This window comes from Taurulus bubalis, assembly GCF_910589615.1.
Source record: "Taurulus bubalis genome assembly, chromosome: 4".
NCBI classification, from domain to species: Eukaryota; Metazoa; Chordata; class Actinopteri; order Perciformes; family Cottidae; genus Taurulus; species Taurulus bubalis.
This window is the reverse complement of record NC_136592.1, coordinates 4,893,025-4,906,402: the sequence shown is the minus strand read 5'-3', so window position 1 is coordinate 4,906,402 and position 13,378 is coordinate 4,893,025. Positions and strand designations below refer to the sequence as shown.

General features: G+C 44.6%; 1 protein-coding gene across 1 annotated transcript; it reads right to left on the bottom strand.

Moving 5' to 3' along the window:
* Positions 1-1,121: 1,121 nt before the first annotated feature.
* cyp1a (cytochrome P450, family 1, subfamily A) lies at positions 1,122-4,459 on the bottom strand. The gene is made up of 7 exons (XM_079216393.1): positions 4,433-4,459; positions 3,126-4,018; positions 2,917-3,043; positions 2,725-2,814; positions 2,485-2,608; positions 2,240-2,326; positions 1,122-2,128 (listed from the first exon to the last, which is right to left on the bottom strand). Exons 2-7 carry the CDS (start codon positions 3,963-3,965, stop codon positions 1,831-1,833), a joined length of 1,566 nt encoding a protein of 521 aa, XP_079072519.1. The 5' UTR covers positions 3,966-4,018; positions 4,433-4,459; the 3' UTR covers positions 1,122-1,830.
* Between the last annotated feature and the right edge of the window lie 8,919 nt (positions 4,460-13,378).

Genomic DNA, 13,378 nt, shown 5'->3' with positions numbered 1-13,378 from the left:
CTAGAGACATAAACGAGAGAAAATCAACCAATAGCAACCATGTCTAGTTCAGCCCGGCCCTTTGTTGCAATGAGGATATTAAACGATATTAAACGACTCATATTTGGCAGTTTTAAAACACACAAAGACATTTTACAGGCTGATTTAGGCATTTTAGACATGTTCTTTATACATTAGGGTTTTTTTTGGGGGGGGGGAACTTGGACTTAATGCACCACAGTATTTCCTAAATCACAGCTATATGCCATTTATTTGAGGCTTGATCATCTGGCTGTAAACAAAGACGTCATATTTGCTCGTAAACTCGGACCACTAACGTTGCAGCGCCTCTGGTCATAATTAGGTCCACGCTCATTTGTGAGGTAATGTTACTTCCACCGGCGAAGAGAGGACCAAATGATAATTAAACGACAGTTAAATGGGACTTTACCCGGCATAGCTGACAGCTGATAGGCAGCGTAGTGTAGCGGGATGCTCGGCGTGTTTAAGGGAGTTCATTTACGAGCCGTTAGCGAGCTTTTCGCGAAAGCTAGCTTGACGTTAGAGTTCATTAAAAAAGGTTTCCCGCGTGTGTCTGAGGTAGAATTGACTATTAAACAACTTGGGACAGGGGAAATAATTAAAAATAACACCCATTCGAGGGCAGTGTTTAGATAAATATACGAGAAATCCCGACACTAACTATATTGAAGCGGTAAACTGTGCTAACTAGCTGGACGGCTAACATTAGCTTCGCTCCGCTGTTGGCTTTTTATCCAAGCCGACTGCTGTAAACTTGACGAGTGTTTTACTTCTCTTGAATACTCAACCCGCGTCTATTCAGTCTGGAACAAACAGATATACCTTGTCGATAAATCTGTAGCGAGGTGACAAGGAAAGCCAAAGCTCCAGCTGTTGTTTGTCCCGGTTTCCGGTTCGATGCGCGACGTCACTTCCGTTATCTCCCACGTGGGTTTGTTGTGATTTTGTTGTGTTCTCTTTAGGGTTTCAATCTGCTCACTCGAGAGCTCTGATATAATCTGAGATGGTTTCACAGTGACTATATCCATCCTTATGTGATGACCATTACTATCTGAGAGAATTTAATTTTTTTTCAAACCAAGCAAGCAATAGGAACAAGATGATCATAACAGTTTATTGTGTGGCTGATTAAAGGATCACATGTCCTTACATGCTATACAATCATCAATACATTAGAGATACAAAATACAAAATTGTATCGCCTATATTTCAAATAGATGCACAGCAAAACTATTTCACCTCAAAACAATTACTCAGGCACATAAAGAAACGACTTTATAAAATACAAAATAGCTTGATATACAAACAAAATCACATTTTGGGATACAAATATAGCTTCAGTGTCTTACATCCACGTTATAATGGAATACAAAAAAAATTGCTTACATGTGTAAATTGTTTCATGATCATGCAATATCTGCTCAATTCAGAGTGACACCAGTCCCATGTCACAGACGAAAACAACTGCAACAGTAATGCCCATCCGGTAAAACAAACCGTGTGTCCCAAAGAGTGTTTTACAACTTCTTAACGGGAGCAGTTTTAGTTAAAACACACACAGGAGAAGCAGGAATCTCCTTATACTTCACTGAGAAGCACCAACCATGTGCAGGACTATCTCATAGAGAAAGATATGTTCACACAAACACAGACATCTCTGACAATCTGCAATAAGCACATATCACTCATCTGATTCAATGCCCGCAGCTCTGTAGATCAAATTCAGCATCCAAAGCCTTACATTCTGAGAAAGATAACAGCGAACCCCATACAGTGTCATACAGAGTCACACACACATTGTAAATGCCTTCACTGCTCACTCCTCGCTCGCATCGTCGCTCTCAGGTGGCAGCGCTTGTGCTTCATCGTGAGGCCGTACTCTGGGGTCATGTCCAGCGGCTCTCCGGGCATCGCAAGGAAGAGCAGCTTTTGGACGATGATCGCCAGAAAGAGGTAGACCTCATTCCGCGCGATGACCTCGCCGATGCAGCGCCGCTTCCCCATGCCGAAGGCCATCACCCGCTCCCCCTCCATCTTGTTGACCTCGGTGCCGTCGGCGCTCAGGAAGCGGTCCGGGTTGAAGGTGGACGGGTCTTTCCACAACTCGCTGAAAAGTGCAGAGGATGAGGATGAGGAATGATGAAGATGCGCTGCACAATAGAAAAACTGGTTTGCGCTGGGGCAGCCGCGTCAGTCGTGTTAAAATGAAGAAACTTACGGATCTTGGTTGACCTGCCACTGATTGATGAAGATGCAGGTGTCTTTGGGAATGAAGTAGCCATTCAGAGACGTGTCTTTTGTGGTGCTGTAAAAAAAAGAAAGGACAGAGTGTTAGTCCGCTGTGTATTTAGAGGTTTGCGTGCCGTCCTGGTCCCGTGAGAGTTCAGCACGTCGTCAACGCACCAATTTCTACCGGCACGGGTGGCACTCTCATGCATCTTAAAATATGGGAATGAACCTCACCAGTGAGGGATGGTGAAGGGCAGGAACGAAGAATGCCGAAGGAGCTCCAGGATGAAGGCCTCCAGAAAGGGCAAGTTGGGTTTGTCGGAGAGACGAGGAGTGCGATCCAGACCCACGTTGTCCTCTGGAAAAAAGAAAAGGGATCAAAATGAGCTTTCCTGCATCACTGGTTATGGTACCCATTTTGTGATATGAATGGAATATTCGAGGAAGTGTCTCAAAGAAAATGGCTGTACTTACTCAGCTCTTGATGAAGCCTCTCCTGTATCTCTGGGTAAGCCACCAAGTACATCACTGCCCAAGACATGGTAGTGGAGATGGTGTCAAAACCTGGAAGAGAAACACAACCTTTGTAAGGACACTTATTCATTTTGAATGATTCACGGTCACTTCATGATCAGATCGTTCAACACGTGAAGACATTCGACCTACCAGCTCCAAACAGGTCATTGACAATTCCCACAATCTTCTCGTCGGACACCTGGACGTTTGAGTTCTCATCCAGCTTCCGGTCCTCGCAGTGATCGATGAGGGAGTCTGTGATGTCACGAATGTGGTCCTGAAAGAAGATGATCGCACGTTCATATACAGCGATTGGAGAAAATGAAAATGAAAAAGAAAAGCTTGGAAGAGACCCATACCTTGTCATATGTGGTGTAGTGCTCGCTGACGATCTTCTGCACGAACGCGCTGAAGCGCTCGTTGATGATCTTGAACTTCTTCATTATGGTGTTGGGCAGGAACCGTAGGGCCGGGATGAAGTCCGCGGGGTTGCCGCTCCCCACCACCTGGCTGAACTCGTCGCTGAGGTTCACCAGGTTCAGCAGCTCCTGGTCGTCGTGGCTGTAGCGGCGGCCGAAGCACATGCCGCAGATCACGTTGGCGACGGAGACCACGATGTGGCGGAAGGGGTCGAAGCTGCCGTCGGCCGCCATGACGGCGTTGAACTGCTTGATCAGGTAGTCGCCCTCCTTGCACACGTGCTCCTCCAGCATGCACGAGTACTCCGGGGTCGTGCCCTGCAGGGTGGAGAAGGAGCGCAGCGCGCTGTAGGCCAGCTTCCTGCGGGTGCGCCACACGCCAGCCCGGTCCGAGCTGAAGGCCAGGCTCTTGCCGTCGTTGACGAGCCGGAAGCTGTACAGGTCGGGCCGGCCGGCGAAGTCGTCCCCTTGCTTGACGAGGGCCTGGCGCAGCGTGTCGCTGCCACTCAGCACGACCACGGGCCGCATGCCGATCTGGATCTGGAAGACGTCTCCGTAGCGCTTGCTCATGGCGGTGAGGCTCAGGTAGGGCCTGCTGCCGACCTCCAGCACGTTCCCGATGATGGGCAGGGGCTTCGGCCCGGGCAGCCGCCGGAGGCCCTCTGGGATCTCGGTGTGGAAAAACTTGTAGATCAGGTAGACCACGCACAGCGTTGTCATGGCAACCAGACTCTCGGAGACAGAGATCGCGCCGATGAACGGTAGTATCATGAGCACCATGATGACGACTTCTTCTTTTTTTCTTTTCTTTTTAAAACTGGCTCCTGCACAACCTGGGAATTAAATAGGAGGAGCATTAGAGTAGTGAGGGCAGGGAGGAGGAGAAGTGTTGTGCAACATGTTGACTGCATGCGCCATAAAGTGTGGAGTAAATGCAGTAACTGCAGTAGCATGTGGTTGTTATTAATTAGACTGTATAAGTTCACTTTCTGCACAAAAACAACATGTTTTAATATGCAAGTTTACTACCGCCATATTATGACTCACAGCAGTGAGCCCAATAATACAACACAGTGATTCAAAAGAAAGAGTGCACTTTAAAAAGGTGCAACTGCAAAGACACACGCACACTTATTAACAACAATGCTGGCAAAAAAATAATATGCACTCAACACTTTGCTCTTATCAATCTGACACTGTCTGCTCAGTTGGAAACCAATGTGTCCTCATGTGAGTAAAAGTCTTACCTTGGTGGAGCAGCAACGCAGCAGCTGTGAGAGATAGGGAGGAGAAAAAAAATAGAATATATGTATATGTATATATATATATACATATATATATATGTATATATATATGTATATATATATTGTTTGGTAGAGGTAATGCTCGAGTTTACTCTCTTAATGTCTCCAAAGCAGAGAATGGGCTCTTGCTCTTATAGTGCGCTCCACAGCTTCATTGGCTGCTCTTCATGACGTAATCACCCCCCCCCCCCCCCTCCTCCCTCGCGCTCTCTGTTTGTCATGAATGAAGTTTAGTACCGAGAAAAGGGGTGTGTGTGTGTGTGTGTTTGTATGTGTGCGTGCGAGACTTTATGTCATTGAAGAAGTTGCACATTTGACAGTTGTTGAAAGAAAGCTTTTATTTATTTATTTTGAAAGATTCAATCAATTATTATAATCCTTTTTTTCTCTCAATATATTGACTATAATATACGTTATAATTTGAATGCCAATAAAATACCTGCGCTTTGATCTCATCTGTGCCAGCCAGCTGATGCATAAACCTTATTCATCTAACTTGTAATCCTAATTATTTTTTTAATAAAATCTCCTCGGCTATCAATATCTCACACAGGTGAGTTATGATGGCAGGTCGATGCATAAATATATTGCCGCTTCGACCAGGTGACGCGTGTATTGGGATGTTTAACTTGACTTGAATCAGGGGACAGACGAATAATTTGTCTTATGCAAGAAAAACAGGTCTATCACACATACATTAAAGGCAATTATATAGTAAATAAATGTCAGGATCTTCTATTTTATTATAATTATGTTTCAGTGAGTTGGCTTTTGTGACTCCTAAAGTCAGCTGTTTGCCCCGCAGTGACACCATCAAGGTTTTGGTGCGTGAGAAATAGGAGTTTTGCGACAACTTGCACACGCAGCTATACCACCCAGGCGGCTCTAAGTCCTGATACAACAGCCACATGCCATATCGTGCTTGTACCTGTTAGTTCTCCGCTGGAGTTAAAGATTGACCAGTTGCGTGAGAGCGCAGTGATCAAACCCTCACCTCCCCTTTGAGGAGGAGGAGGAGGAGGAGGAGGATGGGAGGGGAGAGGTTAGGGGAGGCAGCTGGAGTGCAAGGGTAGATGAGTGCAATACCATTCCTCTGTCTCCTTTGCAAACCTGTTAGAGCTTTTTCCAAGAGGCTCTGGTCCTTTTGGGGTATTAAAAAGAAAAGGAAAAGAAAAGACTATCTGATGACTTCATTCTAGATGAGCTGGGAAACGAGATTTATAAACCCTTACTAATTTGTTTTCGACGTTCAATATGTTCGGCTAAGTGCATCTGCGGCTATCCCCACCGCGGTCACGTGGTCACTCTGCCCGCCTCATTGCGCAACAGGTGTGAAAGGAACACCTGTGACCTGTGCCAGTCCGTGATGGAGACAGATTTAAAGCTGGCCCTCAACAGCTATCAGAGTGTAAGGCTTATTGATCTGCTTTGTCTCTGTGCTTACAGTTTAGTAGAGCGAATACAAACTCATTCATTTACAGGATTTTCAACATAATCTACTTTATCACCAATAACACATTGTATGGAGGAATCAATGGATGGATAAGGGACTAAACCACTCACACTCTAATATATTTAAAAGGGAACTGAGACCATCATCAGTGACTGCTACACAAAGACTCACATTTTTTGGAACAAAACTCCCCAAACACACGTGTTTCTTTTATTTGATATGCTACATAATCTATGATGATGTAAAAAAAAACATGTTATAATTTGGAGGTATTTTATGATTGTTTGCTGTCTTAAATCATGTTCTAATTATTCCGAATGGCATTGGAATAAACATCCTGTTGTCCCCTGAAATCAGACATACAATAAAAAAATATATACATATAAAAAAGGAAAGAAAAAGCTGCTTCACAGCCTAAGTGTATCCATTAAAGTGTGTCTGTGGGCATCCAGTTCCCTATTCTGGTTATCATAAGCGTGTCCAACATGTCTTCACCTTCAGAGGAGGAATTGTTTAATGATAAAGTAACGACAGCGTGGTATAGCTTTAAAAACAATTCCACTGTTGGCACATTATGGGTTATTATGAGGCGCAGACGAGACCGCAGTGTATTTGAACTCGGAGTGACTTGTTTGTGTTTAGAAATAGCCCTGCAGTGCACACACATCTCATGTCAAACCATCGCAGAACACTGCGACCCCTCCAAAAAAGTAGAGCTATGAAATCCGGGGAAGAATTTGGATTCAGGGAAAAGTCCGGCAGGTAAAAGTTTGGTTTGCGTATTTAGCGCAATCCGCGCGGCTCAGCATTGTCCTAATCCTCCCGTGTGTGTGTGTGTGTGTGTGTGCGTGTGCGTGTGTGGTGTGTTTGCGCGCCCGCGCGCGCGTGTATGTGTGTGTGTGTAAACTCTCCGGGGACTCTCCGCCGTGCGCCGCGGGACTGCGCCTCTGGTGCTGCAGGTTGCGTGAGAAGCGGAGCTGCCGTCCAGAGGGGAGGGTCCCGGTCTTCTGGACAATCCTAAATCTGCTCGGTCAAGTCACGCGAAGGCGGCAGCCTCTGGAAAAGACACAAGGGTCTTAAACCCGCAGAACAAAGAGCGCAGGACGCGAGACTCTCTCTCTCTCTCTCTCTCTCTCTCTCTCTCTCTCTCTCTCTCTCTCTGCTCGGGCACGAAGGTGCACATATTTGCGCGCTATAGCTTCTGTAAATGCGAGGATCTTGGGGCTTTGGAGTCATGCAATCTGCCACTCAGGCTTCATTGGCTGCAGTCATGCAACGCGGTGCGTGGGGCCGGCCTGAGCAGCCGCACACGGCGAGGGCCAGACGGCCAAACGAGTGAAGTAACTTCTAAAACACGGTGAACTGTTAGTCACCCTCTCTCACACGCAGCGGGTCCCACGCAGGAGCCGTATGGCTGGATGTTGAACTTGTAAGTCAGGGCGCAGTGAGAACATTACAATGAAGGAGACGTTTATTTTGAGCAGTGATTTAATTCTCACAGCTTTTACAGAAGCAGTTATACAAAATAAGAATGAATCATAATAATACATCCAAAAATAAACAAATAAATAAGTAAATATACACATTGATAAAAAAGTAAGGGAACTTGATATGAACAGTTTGAGAACAATGCAATTAGAGAGAAACCCCAGCATGTTTTCCAAATAAACCACATGCTATGTAGGCCTTTATAATACACACTACTAGTAGTTACTCTCTACTCTTCTCTGCACCCCCTAAAGCAGCAATATGCCACACGGCCTAAACACCAACACAGTGCTGTCTGTGGGCCTCTAACGGACACAATGCGTGTGCATGTTATCTACAGAAAGCCAGCAGTGCACATTGATCAGAACAGGGGTGAACTACAACCTCAATGCACTTGAAGCCGAGAGCGACGCCGGAGTGCGATTGCGTTGCACGGAGGGGGATGAAAGTGAACCTAATTAAAGATGAACGTGCACCACCACGGCGGACCGCCTGCAGGTGAGGGCCGGCTGCATTCTCAACGGGCGCTCAGGCTGCAGGAGTGTGTGTCAGATCCCAGCAGGTGAAGCAGCATCCATAGCTGGAAATTGGGCGACTGTAAATGTCACACAAAGGTGCTAAAAAAACAAAAACACTTGCACTCCCCCCTCCCCCGTTCAAATTCACATTTTATGGCCCTCTGGCTTTTGATATCTGCAGCCGAAGTGAGTGTGGGAGAGAAAAGAGCAGAGGTGGAAGGAGGTGAGTCAGTGGGGAGACTAAAGAGACGAGAGATTAAAGAGATTACGGGCTACTATGAGGAGCCGCACACTACTGTGTGCCGAGTTGACCACATGCCAGAGCAGCGGCGGGTCATGTCAGGATGAGCTGGAATGCAGAGCTGGAGGTGTGCGGTGTTAGTTTCCTCTGTTCGTGGGGAGGAAGAAAAAAACAAAACAAAAAGTTTTGCCCTCAGCCATATCTCCTAAATTCTTGGACATAAAAGCAGGTGTAATGACATGTGAAGGTTGTTAGTTTCTCCTCACGCAGAGGCTGTCACGCACACACCACCAGAGCAGGTGTGTGCCTCCGTTTCATCGTGTCAGTGTCTTTGCATACCGCCGCTGGTTGTTTTTTTTCTTTCCTTGTGTTGCGCTCTCTAACTATCACGAAGCCACTGGACCCTTTCAAGACACGTAGAGACACAAGTAATGATCATGCAAATATTGCATTTTCTAGCATTTTTACCAGTGCACCTAATAACACCGGTTTATTTGGCTTTTGTATAGCAAATGAGACAGCATGTACTCCTGAAACCTGCATCTCAAAATGGAATACCCCTGCTTTAAAATCAATGGCGGTGGAGGGGTTCTTAAATAATAACAACAACAGGCGTCTTTCGCAAAGTTACACATGTATACATGTCTAATAATTCTCTTTCATATTTAACTTTTTTTATTATTTTTATTTTACCAAATATCAAATATGGGCAGAACACTGAGGCTTTATCGGTCATTACTGTTTGTAACCTGCAACTTTGATGACGTAAAAGGGTTGCTCTGCAAATCAGTATCATATTTCCATAACATTGGGGGGCGTCTTTTATGTTTCACGCATTCCGAAACAGAAACCGACAAACTCGTGCACCCTCAAACTGTGAACAGGACGAGGTGACTCTGCACGTTTAGGCGCCATATAGCTAATATTAGCAAACCAGCTAAGGACACACAACGTCCCCTCCAACGCAGAGCTAACAAACTGACATCAGCTCTTTTCCATTTGTAATCCCATTACCGCCCGCCATTGCTCTCGAGAGGACAGATCAAAAATAATTGTCAAAATGTAAAGCTTTTGGGGCCTACATTTCCCATAATTCCTCTCAGAAGCGTCTCTCACGAGGCCCTCCCTGCCTCACCACCAGGGCTACTTCCTCAAAAACTTTGCAAAGCTCCCGCCACAACCACAGAGGACATGCTATGAGCATGAGCAGGAAACTGAACTTCATGCATAAAGTTGGTGCAGTGCCCCTTTAATACTTAATGCTAACCCGCTACCGCTGCTCCGCTATCAAAGAGAACAATGGCTGACCAGGAGGACGTTAGCGAACGGGCTCCTGCGTGTGTGCGTGTGCCCGGTCGGGCAAACCGTAATAGGATTATTTTGGACTGCAGGTCATGACGCCGTCTATGACCTAATGCGCACTCACAGCGGATCCCGTTCACAGCAAGAAATTAATAAGGAGAGCTCAAAAATACTGGGCGCGATCACGTCTGATGCTCAAAACGTTTTTTACACATCTGCCTCGAGTTTCACTAAACTGCATTCGACATTTTCCAGTACACGTTATTCAATGTTTTCCACTTCCAGTGCATGTTATGGGGTCAAAGTGCTCGATCTGACAGCGAAACAGTGAGTTTCTGTTTCGCTGGGCTGTGGTCACAACTTATAGCGCGTCACTCCGACTCGCCAGCGCTGACCGTCTGTTGAGTGATACACACATGTACAGTACACAGTACTGTTGATTGTACATGGTTTATTCGCTGTATTGATATGGTTCATTTTCTCAAAATCTGTCCCTTTTTAGTTTTACCGTGCCATTCCTGTAAAGACGTTCCCGTGTGATTGTCCATAAAACATGTGAATTTACAAGTAAAGTAAAGTGTTGGCAACAACATGTACTTTTAGTTTTTGCCCCAGAATGGTCCCTAAGAGTGTCATGTCATTATAATATTGACTCAAAACGTCCACGTTGTACGTGCTTATATCATCGTGTACTTTAATATAAAAGACGTAGACGTGTATTGCATATTAATCTGAACGTAACTATAGCTGTTCAAAATGTAAACTAACACATAGAAAGGAAAGTACAAGAGTGATAGTTATGCTGTCCACCGTTGGAATGGACTGTTGTCAAGTTCAGTCAGCAGGCCGTCACAGACAAGTCAGCTCATTTCCACCGCTCAGTGTGGAACTGGTGGGACGCTCACGACCTGGAAAATAGTTTTCCTGTAATAAGGCACGAAACGACAGTGTTACTTTTTATCACCGGAGGAAAAGGGAAACCACCTTCCAGTTTCGACTCACTGCAGAATCTATTGAATATTAACACACACACACACACGCCCGCGCACACGCACGCACACACGCACACAATACACCTTTGTTGTTTTTTTCACCTGAGCGTGACACACCACATTTCGTGCTGCCTCGATATCAAGATGTTGAGCCGCTGATGCTTGAAAAACTTGATGTTGTGAATTTGTCCTTTATTCTCTCATAGCTTCAAGTTGAGATGACACTAAAGGGAACCCAACATGAGGCTTTATTAAAGCTATAATCAGAATCAAGCTAATGTAGAAGTCGTCCTCATTTCCAAGTTCAGGCTTTAACGTTAAAAAGAAACTCTGTATTTTTCTCATGTTGTCCGGTGAAATATCTGAAATATCATTCTCCGTTTTTACTTCCTGTCCGCTGAGGTAATTTACACACACGGAAATAAACTGGGACACATTTAGAATATCTATGTTCAAAACTGTGACATGGTCTAAATGTGGTAAAGTTGCATTATTAATTATTATTTATTCCTGATGGCTTCTTTAAAGGCACAGTTTCTGAAAACTGTGTGAATTTCTAATGGATCGAGGGTCTTGATACTGTCCCAGCATTCACATCGCACATGAACTTGATTCATAATGAAAAAGCAGGTAAGCATGTTCTGGTAGAAACCCAAAACACAAGTATGATACTGGAAATGAGCAGATATGTGACCTTTAAGCCCCCACCCATGATGTTCACTTCCCGATTTATCTCAGGATTAATGAGCCGCGATAAGAAAGTGGTCTATATATATTTTTAAAGCCCAATGGCTGCTGGTGCAGCAGTGGCCGCACTGTTTAGAGGACAGAGTAGATGGCTCAGGTTCAAAACAGAAGCAATGATAGATAACAAGGGTCGGGGAGTTGCAACACACACAAATAACACACAAATAACCACAAAAAAATCCGCCTGATGCTGATGTGCTTTTTCACGGGCAACCCTGAACTCAGCACCAACACGATGAAGCGTCCCTGAGAGGGACATACTTTTTCACTTATTGCGTGCGTGCGTGCGTGCGTGCGTGCGTGCGGGCACTGGATCACCTTCCCTTCCTGACCAGGCGTGGATACCAGATTAGTAACTGAGCTAAATGTTCCCCCCCCTCTCGCAGCCCTCCGTCCTCATGCAAGCCGGTATTTGCGCTCCGCGGCAATAACAATAGTTGCGTGCGGGAATATCTCGGTCATCCATCTTTCTGTCACCTCTCCCTCTCGCGCGGAGCACGAAGGTGTCATAACCGATCGTGATACGCAGGGCAAAAGGAAGGCGAGGCCATAATGGGAAGCCCCGTTAAGTTGCGTGTCTGAGGAGAGTCATGACCCGCGCAGCGAACTGTGCGTGTGAGGATATTTGGTTGAATCTCCAGTGGAAGGCAGCAGAATGGATCACAGCTTAATTACATCACCGCTTGGTTTTACAATGGGATTTGTTATCTGATCGGAAGTGATACATTACGAAGCATTATTAAGATTAATTAGTTATTTTATGTTTTTAAGAATAACAAAACTAAATGGAATTAAGATTCACTTTGAGTCATCAAAGAATGTTGTTACTTACAATAACCAGAGCATGGAGCACATCAGCATAACTTAAGTCAAACTAAAGTAAGAAGAATATGTCATACAACAGATTTTGTGCATGTTTGTTCATGCCGCGGTTTTCACAACATTCTTTCATTCCCAAACACAAATAGTGTTCATGTCTGCATAATCCAATAAAATGATCAAGAATACAATTTCCATCACTGGCGGTCACATAGAGAATAGAGTTTGACATTTATCATTAAAATAAGGAAAAACATTTTGAAAGTATATTGAAAAGCCCATAAAATACCTGTATACAATGTTTAAAGAACCACAAAACCAAATTAGAAGTTACTAATCTTCTTAAAACAGGAATTTTGGATTATTCCTAAAATATTTTAAATATTTCTTTTCTTTTTTTCCTTTTTTTCCAAAAGGAGGAAAAACAGTTCCTTATCCGATATTAAAAACATGGTCTCTGGTGTGTGTATCCTGACTGCAGGCAGCGTCACACACCATCCAGAGTAAATGAGTGAATCGAGGTCATGACCCTAATTAACTGTCTGGCCATGACGGCATCATGCTGGCGCCACGGTAGTAAAACAATGTTGAAGACAATATGTCCCAGGAAAGTATTTAAATCTCCATCAATCAATATGTTTTAACGTTGAATGATGGCTGTGTGCGATCGGAAGGCTGAAAGAAACACACATTGTTAAGATGATCTTTTTGGGGTTTGTGTCTTGATTCTCTTCACCATCAGCTGTTTTTAAACAAAACAAAAAGTGTGCAACTTAAGTTAGATGGTGATAAAAGTCCCACAGCTAAAGAAGCGATAATTTATCAGACTGTGTCAGCTGTGGCCCAATGTGTGTTGTAGCTTTTAAACAGCTGATTTGAAGTGCAAAAAAAGAGAATGCAATCAAAACAAAAACTTGAAAATTGGCAATAATTTCAAGTTCCCTTCTGCTGACAACGGGCTATTTGCATCTGAAATATAACCTTGTAATTTTTATCTTGGTGAATATTACCACCGTATGCAAATGATTTCACTTCTGATCTCATGATATGGTCAATTCAATATACTGGTCATTACTTGCCCACTTAGCCTCTATCTATATGGTGGCTGAGTCTAGTTTCTCTGTGGCATTTGTTCTGGAAGCCAATCCCTTTTTTTTCTATAGGGAAATAAGATATGGATAAGCTTGTCACGCAAAACAAGTCATGCATGATACAAATTAACCTCTTCTGCCCCCTACACACACACACACACACGCACGCGCGCACGCACGTGCACTTAAACCTTCTCTCTGCAAACCAAAGGGGCCGTCAACCAGCCTGTCATCTGCC